Below are 18,675 nucleotides of genomic sequence, written 5' to 3' on the forward strand. Positions count from 1 at the left end.
TCCCTTAAAGTTAAGGAAAAAATATTTTTAAAAGTAGTAATCTAGAATATCTTAATTCACTTTAAAATTTTTTATAGTATTGGTTACCTCCCTATAATGACGCATGAGGAAATTAGTGCTTTTATATTTCTTCCCCCACCTACCTCTCATTTTATAAGTTATATTAGTAATATCATTAGTATCACTACTTTATTATTTCAGCCTTTAATTTCTGTTTACAAGCCATAATTCCCATGGTTTAACTTAAATCAGATATTGTAATAGATTCAGTGTTTAGCTACCATAGTCCTTTTACCACAGGTTTATGTGCTTTGCCTCTTTTTGCCTTTATTGTATGTTTTTACTGGTTACTTAACTTGTTCTGTATATGATATTAAACCTACCTTTTCTTGGATAACTACATCCTGAAGTTCTCTGTGTTTTGCTCTCTATTCTGGATTGTGTTTCATCCTGGCTTTTCCTTTTCTTTTATAATTCCTATGGGTTGGGTATGTTTCTTTCTGGATTTCATTATTTCATTCCTTATTTCACTACAGCATATTCTCAAGTAACAGCCTTTAAAAGGGTATCTTAGAGGTAAATTTTCTAGTTCTTGTATTTCTGAAAAATGCCTTTATCAAACGTGACAATTTCTCAGGGTGCAAAATTATTTGTCTAGGTGCAAAATAATTCTTCAGAATTTGATGATGCTCTTCCATTATCTTCTAGCATCAGTGTTGCTCATGCCAAGCTTCTTCTTATTTGCAGTCAAATGCTCTACCACAGAGCTATACCCCCCAAGCTTCTTCTTATTTATTGGTATATTGCCTGGGTTTTTTGTCTTTCTTAAAACAAAATAGGTTTTCTCATTCTGATATTTCACAGTGAATCGGCTGGCTACTTGGTAGACACATTTGATCTGAAGTCATTTTCTATATCCCTATTTATTTCTCTCCTAAACTAAGTGTAGACAGATTTTAGACTTCTTTGATTGAGCCTTTATACCACTTTTCTTCTCATGTTTTTTCTGCCTTTGTCTTTTTTATTTCCAAGAGTTCCTTCTTATCCTCTGATTAATTTCTCTTAACATCTTGTTTTATGAAAATAAAATCTCAAATATCTGTTAAGATAGTGAAAACAGTGCTTTTTAATTGTAACTTGCTGTATTTCTAGAATAATTATCCTTTTTTTTCCAATAGGAATTTTATTTATATGTCTTGATCACTTCTTTCAATGTGGCAATTGTTCTTAAACTGTTTACCCTTGAATGTCTCTTCCTATTTAAGAATCTGATTACAGAAAGTTGTTTGGGAACCTTGTGTACATTTACTTTAGGGTGATCCAGCAAAGAATTGCCATTAACTGAGGAAACCCTAAATGCCATTATGCACAAGTCTTTGCTTCGCAGCCATTCAAATTCTTTAAAGCAAGAATTCTCTCGCTTTTGGCCCAATCTATTAGGTCTAGTAATAATTAATGTCGTTTTCTAATACTTTTTAAATCGAATTTATTTAAACAATACAACAAAATTTAATCAACAATATAGTTGCTGTTGTTTTCTACTACTTGTGCCCAACGCTCAGGAAGCATTTTAATCCCTCTGTTGTAAAATTCTTGTGATTTTGATGCAAAAAATTCGGTCAATGCATTTTTGAGGCATTCTTCATTATTAATTTTTTTTCCAAGAAGAAAGTTTTGCAAAGAACGAAACAAATGGTAATCAGAAGGGGCAATATCAGGAGAATATGCAGGTTGAGGGAGAACTTCCCATTCCAACTGGTGCAGTTTTTCAGCAGTGATTCTTGCAGTATGCGGTCGTGCGTTATCGTGGTGAAGAATTACACCCTTCCGATTAATCAGCGCGGGTTCTTTTTCTCTTAAAGCTTGGGCTAACCTTTCCAATTGGGCACTATACACTGCACTTGTAATGGTTTGGTTAGATGGTAAAAGTTCATAATGAAGAATTCCTTTAAAATTCCACCAAACACACAACATCACTTTTTCCGCATGCAAGTCAGGTTTTGGCGTGGGCTGTGGAGCCTCATTTTTGTCCAACCATTGAGGCCGCCTTTTCAAATTAACATACAGCACCCATTTTTCATCTCCGGTAACAATTTGCTCTAAAAACGGCAAACATTTTTTGTGTGTGTTTTTTTAATATATTTTATTGATTTTGTACAGAGAGGAAGGGAGAGAGATAGAGAGTTAGAAACATCGATGAGAGAGAGTCATCAATCAGCTGCCTCTTGCACACCCCCTACTGGGGATATGCCCGCAACCAAGGTACATGCCCTTGACCGGAATTGAACCTGGGACCTTTCAGTCCCCAAGCCGACGCTCTATCCATTGAGCCAAACCGGTCCTGGCGGCAAACGGTTTTGACGAGAGAGGAGCGAACTGCAAATTGTGACTCTTTGATTACGGTTGTTGTCGGTCAACTCATGAGGAACCCATTTTCCAAACTTTTGGACTTTGCCAAGTGCACACAATTGATTGGAAATTGTTTTTTGTGAACAATTTAAAGTTGTCGCAAGCTCTTGTTGGGTAATTTGAGGATTTTGCACCAAAAGAGCTTGAAGAGCTTCTTGATCAAAATTGGACACACGGCCTCGACCACTCTTATCATCTAACGAAAAATTTCCCTCGCGAAATTTCTCAAACCAATGCTGGCATTTTCTGGCGCTAACTGCATCTTGACCAAGAGCACTACAGATGTTTTTTGCAGCGTCACTTGCTTTTCTTCCTAATTGGAACTCGTAAAGCATGCAGTGCCGAATATGCTCTTCATCCGCCATCTTCTTAGCCCTAGTTTTGCAACAAAAACCAAACCAAACACAGACTTTTTCAAGCAAAACTTGTTAATTGCACTTCACACGTTCTGTAGATACCATGTGTTTGAAGGTTATGTCAATACAAGTCAATGCCAAGCAAGATTTTAAACGAATGTTTAAAAACGACATTAATTATTACTAGACCTAATATGTACCTGATAGCCCCAGGGCAATGGAAGAGAGTGGTGGGAGGAGGATCAGCTCTTCAAAATACTGTTGAGATTAGTGAAAACTGGTCTTGGAGAGGAGATATACTGTGGTCCTATAGCAATGATGTCTTGTGAATTTCAGGGAAGCCAGATAGATGGCAGAGGTAGAGGGAGACAGTGAGGCAGGATGCTGGCCTTCGTGAAGACACACCTCTGAATTACAGCCACCACGTAGGACCCAGCAGTGTTGACGAAGCTTGGCTGCTCTGCCCTGGAGCATTCGACATTGAGAGGCCTCTGTTCCCCTCTGACCATTCTGACATTTTGGAGAGCCATAGGCCGCAGCCAGTAAAGTTAAGGTGTAATGAAATGTATTTTAGAAGACTTTTTTCTTTTAACTCATCAAATAATCACAGATCCCACGCTCCGTGTGGAGGCTCCGGAGGTTCCACGCTGAGTTCACAGCCTTTCAGGGGAGGCAGTCTTTGAACTGTTACTACGAGCTGAGTGCTGTTGTACAGTTTGTTCAAAGGGTGGGTTTGATATTGCCAGGATGGTAGAGAGGAAAAGGCACGCCAGGCAGGAAGAACCACTTTGAAACCTTCAGGTGTGAATGGAGGATAGGAGGAATTAGTGTGGCTGGAAGATGTGATGTTTGGGAAGGAAGCAAGTTGATGTTAGAGGAAAATCATTTAAAAGGATTCCATGCTGAATGCTGTACCTTAGCTGCATGCTCTGTGTACCATTCAAATGGTGGTGAGAATAGTCAGTGGATAAGATCTAGGAGGACTCGTTGACAATCTCACATTGTTATTAAAAACAGAGAGAAAAAAAATACAGTTGACCCTTGAACAACACAGAGGTTGGAGCAACAACCACCCACACAATAAAAATTCAGCACATAAATTGGTGGCCTTCCATATACTTAGATTCCTGCCCTAGCCAGTTTGGTTCAGTAGGTAGAGCATTGGCCTGCAGATTGAAGGATCCCGGGTTCATTTCCAGTCAAGGGCACATGCCCAGGTTGTGGGATCAATCCCCAGTAGGGGGTATACAGGAGGCAGCTGATCCATGATTCTCTGTCATCATTGATGTTTCTCTCTCTCTCTCTCTCTGCCTCTCCCTTCCTCTCTGAAATCAATTAAAAAAAAATAAATATATATATATATATATATATATATATGTATATATGTATATATATGTGTATATATATATTTGGATTCCCAATTGTGAGTCGCAAATATGTACAGACTTGTTGTAGTTGGTATTTTGAAGTACAAAATCTCCCAGATTTTGTATTTCAAAATACTGCTTCCTACTTAACAATTATACTGTGGCCTAAATCCTTCTCTGTACGATTACGTCTGCCTTTCATGTCCCAGAAATATTTTTATATATGTCTGCCTAGATCAGACCTTCACATGGCCAGTCTCTTCTTTTCATTCAGATCTTAGTCAAAATACTGCCTCTTCAAAGAGAATTCCCTTGATCACAGTATAAAGTAACCACCCTCCCTTCCTCAACAGAGTTCTGTCTTACTATCTTGATAGCCTAAAATCCACTAAAACAGATTGACCTGTCCTAACTCTTCTCCAGTTATAGGCTACAGCCTCTATGACACATAGTAGTAACTTAATACTCTGTTGAGTAAGTGAATGAATCTTGTTCCTGGGGATCTCCTCCTGTTCTTGTCATTACTGTGGGTTTGTATCTTTATTACTTTGTATCCATTTCAATGTATACTCAAAAAGGTAAAAGGAGAAATACTTGTGATCATTTCCACATAACAATCATGAATCCAACATGTCTTTTTTCAAAAAATCTTTATGTTCACTACTCTTCATACCAACATTAAGATCACATTTTATTTTGTAAAAAAATAAAGGTAAAGTCAGCTTGATATGGAATTTATCAACTATCTTTGTGAGTTTTCTATAAATCTAAAATAATTCTAAAGTAAAATGTGTGTATTTTAAAAAGTCAGAAGGAAAAGTAAAGATTATTGAAGGTAGTTCTGTTTTTGAGTTACATATAATTATCTAAACACACATTTGGTTATCTTTTTTACAAGTACATTATAAATGTACTTAAAAGCATTTAAACTAATATGATCCATAACTATTTTTCCATCTAGAAAATGAATATTTCAAAATAGTGTTACATTTGGTAAGACATGCTAATAGACCATACAAATAGAAAGTGATTACCTAGTGTTTGCTGCTATTAACTGAAAACTTGAGGCTTTGAAATCACTTAAATAAATTAAGAAATACACTGTTGGCCCTAGTCAGGTAGCTCAGTTGGTTAGAACATCATCCTGATATGCCAGGGTCTCAGGTTTGATCCTAGGTCAGGGAACATATGGGACGCATAAATAAGTGGAACAACAAATCTCTCCTCCCTCCCTCCCTCTTTTTCTCTCTCCCTAAAATCCATCAATAAATACAATTTTTAAAAAATGTACTATCACAGAAGCTTGTGACTTTGGCTCATTATTATACTTTTCTCTTAGTAAATTTATATTTCACTGTGAACATTAAGGTTTGTATAGCCTGATATTCACTAATTCTACAATCCCAACAGCTTTAATGAAAGGACTCTTTGTCATAAAGTAAACTATCAGCAGTTAGGTAGATTCCTTTAGTCAAATGACTTTGTAATTTGGGAAAGAGAATGCCTTCATAGCTTTTCCCTCTTATTTTCATCAACATTAAAATTTATTGAATAACTTAAACTTTTGAAAACTTCAGAGAAACCAAAATGAATGCAAATTATGTAGTTTAAGGGATGTCCAGTTGAGAAAACAGTATGAATATATGCATAAAATAATTTTGTCATCTTTAAATAGAAGTAACAAAGATTAGCAACCTGATTTGTAGCCTTAACTCTGTCACTCTGGAGAGTGTGTGTGTTTAGGCAAAATGACCTAAACTCATCTCTTAGATCCCCATCTACTCTGAAAGCTCTATGACTTTAGGTAAAAACGACTGCCTTCTGAGATAGGGAGATCACAAAGGTTACTAACTTGGGTTGAAACTCAGGTCAGTGACAGCCCTTCTGCAGTGGTGCTCCCCACCTCGTGTCCACCTCACGTGGCCAAGAACCATCTTGCATCAAAACATTAGGACAAAAAAAGTTATATTGGTATCTTTATTTTTTGTTTGAGAGAGAAATTACACATAAACTATTTTTTATGTAAGTTTTTAAAAATAGAATAAAAGAGTACAAAATGAAATTTCTTTCTTGATTTTAGAGTCTCCTATCAATCCCATTCTTCCCATCACCTATACAAGAAGCCTAAGAGTCCAGTAAAGTAATGGACAGGTTCCCGATGCCACAGTGAAAACTATGTACTAAGGACTTCCGTAGCAGATTGACTTCCCTGTCAAATACTTGTAGTGTGAGCAGTTGGTAGATGAACCTGTGTGATTGAATTTATACATAAACACCTTTGGCATCATTTAGAAGAGTTAAGTCTACTAGTGGAGTTTGGTGGATTAATTTAAAGTAAAGGCTAATAAGAAACAGCAAAAGAGCATAGGGGAAAAATCTGAACATCCAACTACCATGTTCCCACTTGCTATTACAAACAGATTTTAGTGCTGTGATCATTTATTCCATTGTTCAGAACTGTAAGCTGAATCATTAAATCAAAGAGAGGAAATAATAGGTTATAAACATTGCACCCCCTTAACAAAGTTAAAATCATTTTGAGCATCTGGGGTTTTACTTTGATTGACTTTGTGGAGAGGCTGAAAGGGGATTATTAATTTTTACTTTATTAATAGTAAACGAGTCTCAAGTTTTACTAAATTATGGATTTTCAAGCTCAGATTTTTGTCATCAAATAACTGAATATGTGCTGATTATGTAGCATTCTATTAAATGGGAAGTATACAATAACATAGGGAGAATGAGGATGGACACTCTTATTAAGCTAGAACCTTGTACACCTATTGACTAAAATATTTAATTTTTTTTACTTTTTATTGTATAAAGTATTACATATATTAGTACATATATCTCCTTTTTCCCCCCATTGACCTTCTCCCACCCTCTCCTACTCCCCTTCAAACCCCCATCGCATGTCCTCATCCCACCCCCTGCCCCAGTGTCTGTGTCCATTGGTTGTTCTTATATGCATGCATACAAGTCCTTTGGTTGATCTCTTTCCCCCTCTCCCCAACACTCCCCAGTCTTCCCGCTATAATTTGACAGTCTGTTTGATGCTTTACTGCTTCTGTATCTATCTTTTTGTTCATCATATTATAATGTTCTTTATTTTCCATAAGTGAGTGAGATCATGTGGTATTTTTCTTTCATTGCCTGTCTTATTTCACTTAACAAAATGCTCTCCAGATCCATCCATGCTGCTGCAAATGGTAAGAATTCCTTCTTTTTTATAGCAGCATAGTATTCCATTGTGTAGATGTACAACAGTTTTCTAATCCACTCATTTGCTGATGGGCATTTAGGCTGTTTCCAAATCTTAGCTATGGTGAATTGTGCTGCTATGAACATAGGAGTGCATATATCCTTTCTGATTGGTGTTTCTAGTTTCTTAGGATATATTCCTAGAAGTGGATGACTGGGTCAAATGGGAGTTCCATTTTTAGTTTTTTGAGGAAACTCGATATTGTTCTCCACGGTGGCTGCATCAGTCTGCATTCCCACCAGCAGCGCACAAGGGTTCCTTTTTCTCCTCATCCTCGCCAGCACTTGTTGTTTGTTGATTTGTTGATGTTTGCCATTCTGACAGATGTGAGATGGTACCTCATTGTCATTTTGATTTGCATCACTCAAATGATTAGTGACTTTGAGCATGTTTTCATGTGTCTCTTGGCCGTCCTTCTGTCTTATTTCAAAAAGTTTCTATTTAGGTCCATTTCTCATTTTTTATTGGATCATTTATCTTCCTATTATTAAGTTGAATGAGTTCCTGTAAATGTTGGAGATTAGACCTTTATCAGTGATAACATTTGCAAATACATTATTCCATACAGTGAGCTTTGTAGTTGTTATGTTGATGGTTTCTTTTGCTGTGTAAAAGCCTTTTATTTTGATGTAGTAACATCTGTTTATTTTCTCCTTAGTTTCCATTACCCTAGGAGCAGTATCTGTGAAGAAATAGTCTGAGATTTTGCTGCCTGTGGATTCCTCTAGTATTTTTATAGTTTCCCATCTTATGTTTAAGTCTTTTATCCATTTTGAGTTTATTTTTGTGTATGCTATAAGTTTGTAGTCTAGTTTCAATTTTTTGCATGTATCTGTCCAATTTTCCCAGCACCATTTATTGAAGAGACTGTCTTGACTCCTTTATGTGTTAATGCCCCTTTGTCAAATATTAATTGAGCATACTGGTGTGAGTCGATATCTGAGTTCTCTGTTCTATTCCATTGGTCTTTATGGTCTATATGTCTGTTCTTGTGCTAGTACCAGGCTGTTTTGAGAATAGTGACTTTGTAATACAGCTTGAAATCTGGTATTGAGATCGCTCCTACTTTGTTCTTCTTTCTCAGGATTGCTGTGGCTATTCAGGGTCTTTTTTTATTCCAGATGAATTTTTGGAGATTTCTTTCTAGGTCTGTGAAATATGCCATTGGTATTTTAATGGGGAGTGCATTGAATCTATAAATTGCTTTGGGTAGTATGTACATTTTAATTATGTTAATTCTACCAATCCATGAACATGGTATGTTCTTCCATCTGTTTATGTCTTCCTCTATCTCTTTTCAGTGTTCTGTAGTTTTACACGTATTGGTTTTTTACCTCCAAAGTTAAGTTTATTCCTAGGTATCTTAATATTTTTGGTGCGATGGTAAATGGAATTGCTTTTTTGGTCTCTCTTTGTGTAAGTTCACTATTGGTGTATAGAAATGTCATAGATTTCTTGGCGTTAATTTTGTATCCTGCTACATTGCCAAATTCATTTATTAAGTCTATTCGTTTTTTGATGGAGTCTTTTGGTTTTTTTGTGTACAATATCATGTCATCTGCAAATAAGGACAGCTTTACTTCTTCTTTTCCAATTTGGATGTCTTTTATATCCTCTTCTTGTCTAATTGCAATGGCTAGTACTTCCAGGACTATGTCAAACAGGAGTGAAGTGGTGAGAGTGGGCATCCCTGTCTTGTTCCTGTTCTTAAGGGAAATGGTTTTAGTTTTTGCCCATTGAGTATGTTAGCTGTGGTTTTATCATATATAGCTTTTATTATGTTGAGATATGATCCTTCTATTCCCACCTTGCTGAGAGTTTTTCTCAAGAAAAGGTGTTGGATTTTGTCAAATGCTTTTTCTGCATCAATTGACATGACTATATGACTTTTATCTTTCAGTTTGTTTATGTGATGTATCACGTTTATTGATTTGCAGATATTGTGCCATCCTTGCATTCCTGGGATAAATCCTACTTGGTCATGGTGTATAATCTTCCTGATGTACGATTTGCTAGAATTTTGTTGAGGATTTTGGCATCTGGTCATTGTATTGTTGGGGGTTTTTTTTGTTTGTTTGTTTGTTTGTTTTTTAATCTCTATGTTGTAATGAGGGATATTGGTCTGTAAATCTCTTTCATTGAGTTGTCTTTATCTGGTTTCGGCATTAGGGTGATGCTGGCTTCATAGAAGGAACTTGGAAGTGTTCCTTTCTTTTGAAATTTTGGAATAGTTTTAGTTCTTCCTTGAATGTTTGGTAAAACTACTCTGTGAAGCTGTCTGGCCCTGGGCTTTTGTTTGTTGGAAGCTTTTTGATGACTGCTTCAATTTCTTCCAAAGTCACTGGTCTATTGAGATTTTTGGATTCTTCCTGATTGAATTTTGGAAGATTGTATTTTTCTAGGAATGTGTCCATTTCCTCCAGGATGTCTAGTTTGTTGGAATAGAGTTGTTCATAGTATTTTTTTAAACAATCCTTTGTATTTCTGTGGGGTCTGTTGTTATTTTTCCTCTTTCATTTCTGATTTTGTTTATTTGGGTCCTCTCTCTTTGCTTCTTGGTGAGTCTGGCTAGAGATTCATCAATCTTGTTTATCCTTTCCAAAAACTTGGTTTTATTGATCTTTTGTATTGTTGGGTTTTTTTTTTTTTTGTTTGTTTGTTTGTTTTTTAATCTCTATGTTGTTTATCTATGCTCTGATCTTTATTATTTCCTTCCTTCTGCATACACTGGGATTTTCTTCTTGTTCTCTTTCTAATTCATTGAATTTTAGTGCTAGGTAGTTTATTTCCATTGTTTCTTGTTTGTTTGTTTTTTGCAGTAGGCTTGTAGAACTGTGAACTTCCCTCTCAAGACTGCTTTTGCTGTGTTTTCATAGATTTTGGATTGTTGTGTTTTCATTGTCATTTGTTGCCATGATGTTTTTTATTTCTTCTTTGATCTTTTTGGCAACCCAGTCATTTTTTAATAGCATGCTATTTAGTTTCCATGTGTTTGATTTTTTTCGGGTTTTTAAAAATAAATATTTTATTGATTTTTTTACATAGAGGAAGAGAGAGGGATCGAGAGTCAGAAACATTGATGAAAGAGAAACATTGATCAGCTGCCTCTTGCACACCCCCTACTGGGGATGTGCCCGCAACCAAGGTACATGCCCTTGACCGGAATTGAACCTGGGACCTTTCAGTCCTCAGACTGATGCTCTATACACTGAGCCAAACCAGTTTGGGCTTGGATTGTTTTTATTATAGTTGACTTCCAGTTTTATGCCATTATGTTTGAGAAGATGCTTGATATGATTTCTATCTTCTTAAATTTGAAGAAACTTTGCCTGTGACCCAATATATGATCTTTCTTTGAAAATGACCCATGTGTACTTGAGAAGAATGTATATTCTGTGGCTTTGGGGTGAAATGTTCTGAAGATGTCAATTCCATCTGGTCTAGTGAGTCATTTAGGATTGATGTTTCTTTGTTGATTTTTTTGTTTAGAGGATTTGTCATGGTGATAGTGTGGTATTAAAGTCTCCTACTATGATTGTATTGCTGTTAATCTCTCCCTTGATATCCTCCAGGAGTTTTTTTTTTTGTTTTTGTTTTTGTTTTTAATGTATTTGGGTGCTCCTGTATTGGGTGTGTATATGTTTACTAGAGTCATTTCTTCTTGTTAGATTGCTCCCTTTAGTATTATGAAGTCGCCTTCCTTATATCTTTTTATGTCCTTCACTGTGAGATCTAATTTGTCAGATATAAGTATTGCTACCCCAGCTTTTTATTCATTTCCATTCGCCTGGAAAACCTTTTTCCATCCCTTCACCCTCAGTCTGTGTATGAAGTTATAGCTTTTGTACCTATTTAGAGGTAGTATTTTACCTTCTTTTTTTTGTTCCTATTAAATACTTGACCTTGCAAAATCACCTGACACTTGTTATACTCTAAAGAAAAACTTTGATTGATATATTTTTCTTTATTGATTAAAATATCAATCAAAAATTTTTTTAAAAAGAAAAATATTAATTTTTATTAAAATGTTCTATTATATTATTTTAATTATTACTCATTTCAGCCCTTTGTATTCACCATGTCTCTATCAAAATAAACCTACGTTTCTATGAAAAAAACACACACTTTGAATGAAAAACTCTTCAAGTAGAAATACTGTTTCATTAGAATATTTATGTTTAGTCGCTGTCTTTTTCTTGTAATCACACCTTGCTAACTAGTGTTAACATGGGAGCATAATTATTAGACTTTACAAATTTAAATAAACAAGCTAAAGAAAAAAATATTTTTACCACAAAAAATTGTACTGATTAATTTTGGCAACTTAGCCCCATTTCAGGGGCTGTTTAGGTTTTTATTTATTTATTTATTTATTTTGTTTAGTTTTCTTTGTTTGTGGTTCCTATGCTCCATATGTAGCTTTGTATGTATTTCATAAATAAAGTAATGTTTGAAACATTTAAAAACTACCTAAAATGTAGCTAATAAATTGATTTAAACTTGGAATGAAGCCAGTGGGTGGAGTGGAGCTATAACAGGGAATGAAAAATTTGGGTGGGTGGAATGGGAATCTGTATTTACAAACCATATTCTGTGGTATATATAATTATAATTGCTTTGGAATTAATATGACTTATTAGGGAAAGAAAGGAAAGAAAAACACTCCCCACCAAAATAAAAATGCATTTTCTTTTGGAAAGAACCACTTTATTTTCCTCCTTTCTTTTTCTTTTTTCCTTTCCTTTTATTTTTCCTTTTCTTTTTTTTTTTCCTTTTTTTTTTTTGTCTTTTTATTTTAAAGATATTTGGGCTATAGGGTGTATATTTGCAGAACTACTAACGTCAGAACCAATATTTCACTGTCGACAAGAGGACATCAAAACTAGTAATCCTTATCACCATGACCAGCTGGACAGAATATTCAATGTAATGGGATTCCCTGCAGGTACACATTATGTTTTTGTTTTTAAATCACTGTTGTTTGAACTTAGTTATCTTCATTGGAAAGGTGTATATATTTAGTTGATAAAAACTACTCTTACTTGATACTTTATATTTATGGCTTGTCTTAATCAAAGATCCATAGAAATAGCAAAATTTGTGGAGTTCACGTTTTAGCATGAAAATATTTATGGATTTCCTGAACTTGCACTTGCAGGTGTATTTTTGTTTTTTTGTTGTTGTTGTTATATTTTGTTTTGTTGTTTAATATTTGAAATGATAAAATATTTGCAATATCTATATTTAAAAGGTGCCTTTAGTTCTTACAAGTGGGAACTGCAAATAAAATTCAGTAGCATGCACTTTTGTCTGGCAGAACATACTATGCTGCCATTAATTACTTGGCACTTGAATATAAATTTTGAACCTGATTTTTATTTAGGGCACTGTGCAGACTCACATTGTATTGAATAATAGCTTTTTTTTCTCTATAATCTTCGTCAATAAGAACATTCTTTCTAATTTTGTATTAGAACAGTCAGAATGTAGGTGAAAGTCGAGCATTCCAACAACCTTGCTCGCAAATGCACCCATTTGCGGTAGGGAAAAAGTTGTTTAGGTGTCTCAGCATGGGCATTAGATCTCTCCGGCTGTATCCCCTTCCTTTGTTATACCACAGAATGATAGTTCATCAGTCACTAAAAACTGCCCAGTGGTCCAGAATAATGAAAACTTATTTAAAGCACCTTTATAATTTTGGATAGTCGAGTACTTATTAAAAATTGTTCGTTGGAATTTTTCTCAGGTCACTATATCTCAAGACTAATACATATATATCTGGGAGTTTATAATTTCACATTCCCTTAGAATAGTGGTCGGCAAACTCATTAGTCAACAGAGCCAAATACCAACAGTACAACGATTGAAATTTTTTTTTTGAGCCAAAAACCAACTTCTGCGCATGGACCGCAAAGTTTCAGTCACACTGTATGTGTGCGCCCGCACATGGTATTTTGTGGAAGAGCCACACTCAAGGGGCCAAAGAGTCGCATATGGCTCACAAGCCGCAGTTTGCCAACCACTGCCTTAGAAGGATGTTAATTATCAGTAAATGCAGAATAACTACACAGATACTGCCTTTCTCCAAAATTGGTTAACAATTCTGCAAAGACTGCTTTTTTGTGATGGGAATTTCAGTTATTCACTGAGTATTTACTGAGTACCTGCCATGTGCCAAGCACTGTGTTAAATGTAAAATATTGTAGACTTAGATATGATTCCTGCCCTCTTCAAGTTTACATTTTACTGATCTAAGTAGACTGTTTCAAGAATATGTATGGTTTGAGTAGATGGAGAAGAGTGGCCTTTGCTTCCCTCTTCTGAATGGGCCCACCAGAGAAAGGAACATGGCTTAAGACAGGGTGGAAGTGGGAAAGGCCTTTTAGAAGATAATTCTTAATGTGTGGTTCAACAGTTAGGAAAGGCTCAGCTTATAAGGAACTTGAAGAGCAGGCAGCAGAATTTAGATTTGCTATGCTAAAGAGTGAGACTTCATGATAAAATATGTTACATTTTAAAAAGATATTAGAATGGCAGTGGTTTATAAGAATCAATGAAAAACAAGTAAATTTAGTTGGGGAAACCAGCTGCTTGCTTATAACAGTATTCCAGGTATAAAGTGATAATAAGGAAGGAGAATAAGGGACAAATGTATCATTTTAATAGCAAGTATATCATTAAGGGAAAAGGGAAAAGATTATCTCAAGATTTCTAGCTTGAGAAACTTACAAAATAGAGAAATTAAAGTAAGAAAATAGTTGAGAAAATTCCACTTAGAAACTTAAATATATATTTAGTTTATTTTAAAATATGTGATATCTGTGGAGGAAATTAGCAAATATTTTTACAAGTAAATTGAAAGAAACTCGAACCTCTAAAAGCCATTTAAAAGCTAATGGTGCTGGTCAGCTACTGTTATAGTGCTGGGCACTTAGTAGACTATCTTTTACTTTATCAAAGTAAAAGTCCATTGATAATGATGGAGAAAACAAGCTATTTAGCGTGTGTTGCTTGAATAACTCTAATGCCAGCAAAACTAACTGAGACATTTTCTACCTAATATTATATTAGTAGCTGGGATTGTTTTTGTTATGTTATTGAAACTAGCCAAAGCCAACAACTAATTAATGTACTAGTTATATGCTACTCTATTCTATTTGAAATAATTATTACTGCTTACATAGAATGCTGATATAAAAGCAATGTATTTAATGAGGTGACAATAAGGAGGCCCATATGAAAAGAAGTGTACCTTAAAGCTGCTGAGGGGAAGATATTAGATTTATTATTGAAGAGATTGGTTACTGATTTAACAAAGAAATTGGGTAAAAATAAAAAAAAATAAAAAAAGAATGAAAGAAAAAGAAAAATATTGATTTTACAAAGAGAATTAGAATTAATAATAGAAATTTTTATCTATAACATTACGCTTTAGTTCTAGAAATTTAGGTAACATAAACATAGTCAAACACGTAAAAAGTAGGCATTTTTAAAAAGATAGAAAGGTCTATTTCTATACAAGGTAGAGTTGTATTTACAGTGCAAGATAAGATCTTTACTGTAACTACCATTTATTTGAAGTCTGTGCTTTCATGGAGGTTAAAAGTATAGGAAATGTAATGAAACTGAGATGACCTTTATTGAAGTCTTGAGACTAGGAACCTAGACAACATACAATTTTATCAATGTATTTTACAGATAAAGATTGGGAAGATATAAAAAAGATGCCTGAACATTCAACATTAATGAAGGATTTCAGAAGAAATACGTAAGTTGGAAAGAAAATAGACCTTTTGTTTAGTTTTGCCTTTCCAGAGTACTCAGCAGAAGACTGAATGAATACTCAACATAATAAAATATGCAACATAATATTAGTGTAATAAATAATTTTATATATTTAATATATATTTTTTACATTGTGACCATTTCTTAAGATGTTTAAATGATATAAGAAAGGTAAATATCTAATATTAGTAGCTGACTTGGATATGAGGGGAAAATTTTTTTTTCTCCATATTCCTTATTTTCTGGAAGCATTGGTAGAAAGTAATTCTAGGCAGTAAGAGACTGAAATAAATAAGCCTTGTAAATAACCATTTGTCTACCCATCTAGGTTGGGTAATTTTAAGCAAGTTTTAATAGAAGAAAAGGAATATTTCATTTATTTACAAGGCAAGATCAGGGGATTGGAAGAGAGCACTATATAGACTTATAACAATTTTTTTTCTTTTTATTTATTTAAGGCTGAGTTAAACTTTTGATCCAATTAAGATAATTTTTGAGATAACATGCATGTGGAAACTATTCAGTATATATTATTAATGAAATTATCTTGCATGTAATCAGTACTATCCATTCAAAAGTGACCAGTGTGAATATTCATTGAAGTATAAAATTGATTTAATGCCACTCTTTATTCTGATTATACCATTTTCAATATATATATACTATTGGGTCGGCAAGTAAGTAATTGCGGATTTTTTAAAGAAAATCAAAGACAATTTTTTCATGGAACTAAATAACTTTATTCTGTAATGTATTGCCCATTTTGATCAATGACCTTTTGCCATCTTTCAGGCAGCATCATAATCCCACGTTCAAAAAACTTCTGGTTTTTATTAGCAAAAAACTGAATCAGGTACGATTTGACATCATCATCATTATTGAAATTTTTACCATTCAAGGAGTTTTGTAAAGATTGAAACAAAAAGTAATCAGATGGTGCAAGGTCAGGACTATATGGTGGATGTGGCAAAACATCCCAACCAAGCTCCATTAATTTTTGCCGAGTGACCAAAGATGTGTGTGGCCTTGCATTGTCATGATGGAATACAACACCTTTTCGATTTGTCAATTTGGGCCGCTTTTCTTCAACTGCATTGTTTAATTTCATTAGTTGTTCAATGTAGACATCAGAATTGATCGTTCGGTTGGGTGGTAAGAGTTCAAAGTAGACAATTCCTTTGTAATCCCACCAAACTGATAACAAAACCTTCTTTTGATGAATATCAGCTTTTGATGTTGTTTGAGTTGGTTCACCTGGCCTGCTCCACGATCTTTTCCGCTTGATATTGTTGTAAACAACCCATTTTTCATCGCCAGTTATCAGTCGTTTTAAAAATGGATCATTTTCATTACGTTTCTTTAGCAAATCGCAGCTGCTAATGCGTTGCGTTAACTGTGATTCTTTCAGTTCGTGAGGAACCCATGTATCGAGTTTTTGAACATAGCCAAGTTGTTTTAAGTGATTTTCAATGCATGTATGTGATACATGAAGCTTCTCTGCAATCTCACGTGTTGTACTGTGACAGTCCGAATTGATTATTGCTTTGATTAGGGCGTCATCAACTTCAATTGGACGACCAGAGCGTTTTTCATCTTTGAGTGAAAAATCACCAGAACGAAATTTGGCAAACCAATTTTGACACTGCAGTTCTTTTAAGGCTTCGTCACCATAAACAGCACATAACTTTTTATGAGCTTGCGATGCGTTTTTCCCTTTGTGGAAATAAAAAATCAAAATATGACGAAAATGTTCCTTTTGATTTTCCATTTTTCAACGAACGCCAAACGAAAACTACAAAACAGATCAAAAAACTTTTTTTACTGATTAACAGCTGAATAGCCAACTATCAAATAACAAAATGTGTTTTACATTTTTACTACGTCTGCAAACCTAAAAATTCAACTGAAGCCATATATGTGTGAAACCCGCAATTACTTACTTGCCGACCCAATATATTGATTATGATGAAAGGAATTCTGTGTGGAAAAACTTCAACCAATGTAAAATTAATCTAAAATTTAATATAGATATCTAATTTAAAGTTAACCTCAAATTTAATATAGTATTTCTCTTTCAGGTATACCAACTGCAGCCTTATCAAGTATATGGAAAAACATAAAGTTAAACCAGATAGTAAAGCATTCCACTTGGTAAGCTTTAGCAAACAGTACTAATAAAATGCGTTTTTCTGCCCTAATTGATTAGTCCATTTAAGGCTTTATTGGGTCAGTTTCTATGGTTACTAAGCACATTTAGAGTACTTGAACAGTAAATGTGGAGATCATGTTAATAAGTACTAGTAAAGACATAAAAATATTTGTTCAAACCCATAGCATGATTTGACATGGTTAGATTAGATTTTCTCAAGATAGTCATTATACCAAGTCTATCAAGCACATTTTAAAAATTACTTTTCTAGGTTTTATCAGTTATTTAAAAATTTCAGAGAAGAATCAAGAAGAAAATAACCCCACCATTCAGAAATATTTTTTATAAATTATTTTGTATTTCAACTCTTTGAAAAAACTGTTCACAAAATATTTAACTCCAAAAACACCTCTTATAAACTTGGGTATTAGAAGTCCTTTAGTAATTGTATATATTAATTGCTTTTTCTGGAAGAGTATGGGAGATGCAGTATTTATCAGTGTATAACGGAAAAATGATGACCTGGAAACTGAATTAATCCATGTACTATCAAGATAATTTATGATGTGGGTTTATATAACTATTACCAAAATTTTTTATGCTGTAAAAATTAAAAATGTTTTTTCACTTTATGTTTAAAAAAAAAACCTATATACCATAAAAGGGGGAATCTGAGGAATCAGTTTATATTTTGCTTTGCTAAAATCCTTTTATTCCTTTATTTCCAATATTTTTTTAAAATATATTTGTATTGATTTCAGAGAGAAAGGGAAAGGGAGAGAAAGATAGAAACATCAATGATGAGAGAGAACCACTGATTGTCTGTTTCCTGCACACTCCACACTGGAGAATGGGTCTACAACCCAGGCATGTGCCTAGACCAGGAATTGAACCATGACCTCCTCGTTCATAAGTCAATGCTCAATCACTGAGCCATGCCAGCGGGCTATTCCCAATATTTTTAAATGAGTTTATTAAATGGGAATTTTTAATTTTTTTTTTTACTTGGAAAGGATTAAACTTTTTCTTATTATAGCCTAGGCCGCTTGGAAAACATTTCTTCTGTTTCTACTTTTCTTCTCCTTCTACTGTTTCTACTTCTGTATCTTCCACTTATTTTTACATAGTCATACATTAGCAATTTAAGAAGCAGCATTCAGCCGAAACTGGTTTGGCTCAATGGATAGAGCATCGGCTTGGGGACTGAAAGGTCCCGGGTTCGATTCCGGTCAAGGGCATGTACCTTGGTTGTGGGCATATCCCCAGTAGGGGGTGTGCAAGAGGCAGCTGATCGATGACTCTCTCATTGATGTTTTCTAACCCTCTCTCTCTCCCTTCCTCTCTGTA

The 18,675-nt window shown here is 34.5% G+C and overlaps 1 protein-coding gene across 9 annotated transcripts in view; it reads left to right on the top strand.

The window, feature by feature from the left end:
* CDK8 (cyclin dependent kinase 8) overlaps positions 1–18,675 on the top strand; it is a 152,111-nt gene that overhangs the window by 123,920 nt on the left and 9,516 nt on the right. For 6 of the 9 annotated variants that reach the window (XM_036455180.2, XM_036455181.2, XM_036455184.2 and 3 more), the window contains 3 exons: positions 12,196–12,339; positions 15,093–15,162; positions 17,258–17,330. In XM_036455180.2, the coding sequence (XP_036311073.1) occupies positions 12,196–12,339; positions 15,093–15,162; positions 17,258–17,330 (287 nt within the window). The remainder of the gene's footprint in view (positions 1–12,195; positions 12,340–15,092; positions 15,163–17,257; positions 17,331–18,675) is intronic. The other 3 variants (XM_036455178.2, XM_036455179.2, XM_045588461.1) reach the window with 3 other exon arrangements.

The sequence above is a fragment of the Pipistrellus kuhlii genome, unplaced genomic scaffold (genome assembly GCF_014108245.1).
Source record: "Pipistrellus kuhlii isolate mPipKuh1 unplaced genomic scaffold, mPipKuh1.p scaffold_m20_p_3, whole genome shotgun sequence".
NCBI classification, from domain to species: domain Eukaryota; kingdom Metazoa; phylum Chordata; class Mammalia; order Chiroptera; family Vespertilionidae; genus Pipistrellus; species Pipistrellus kuhlii.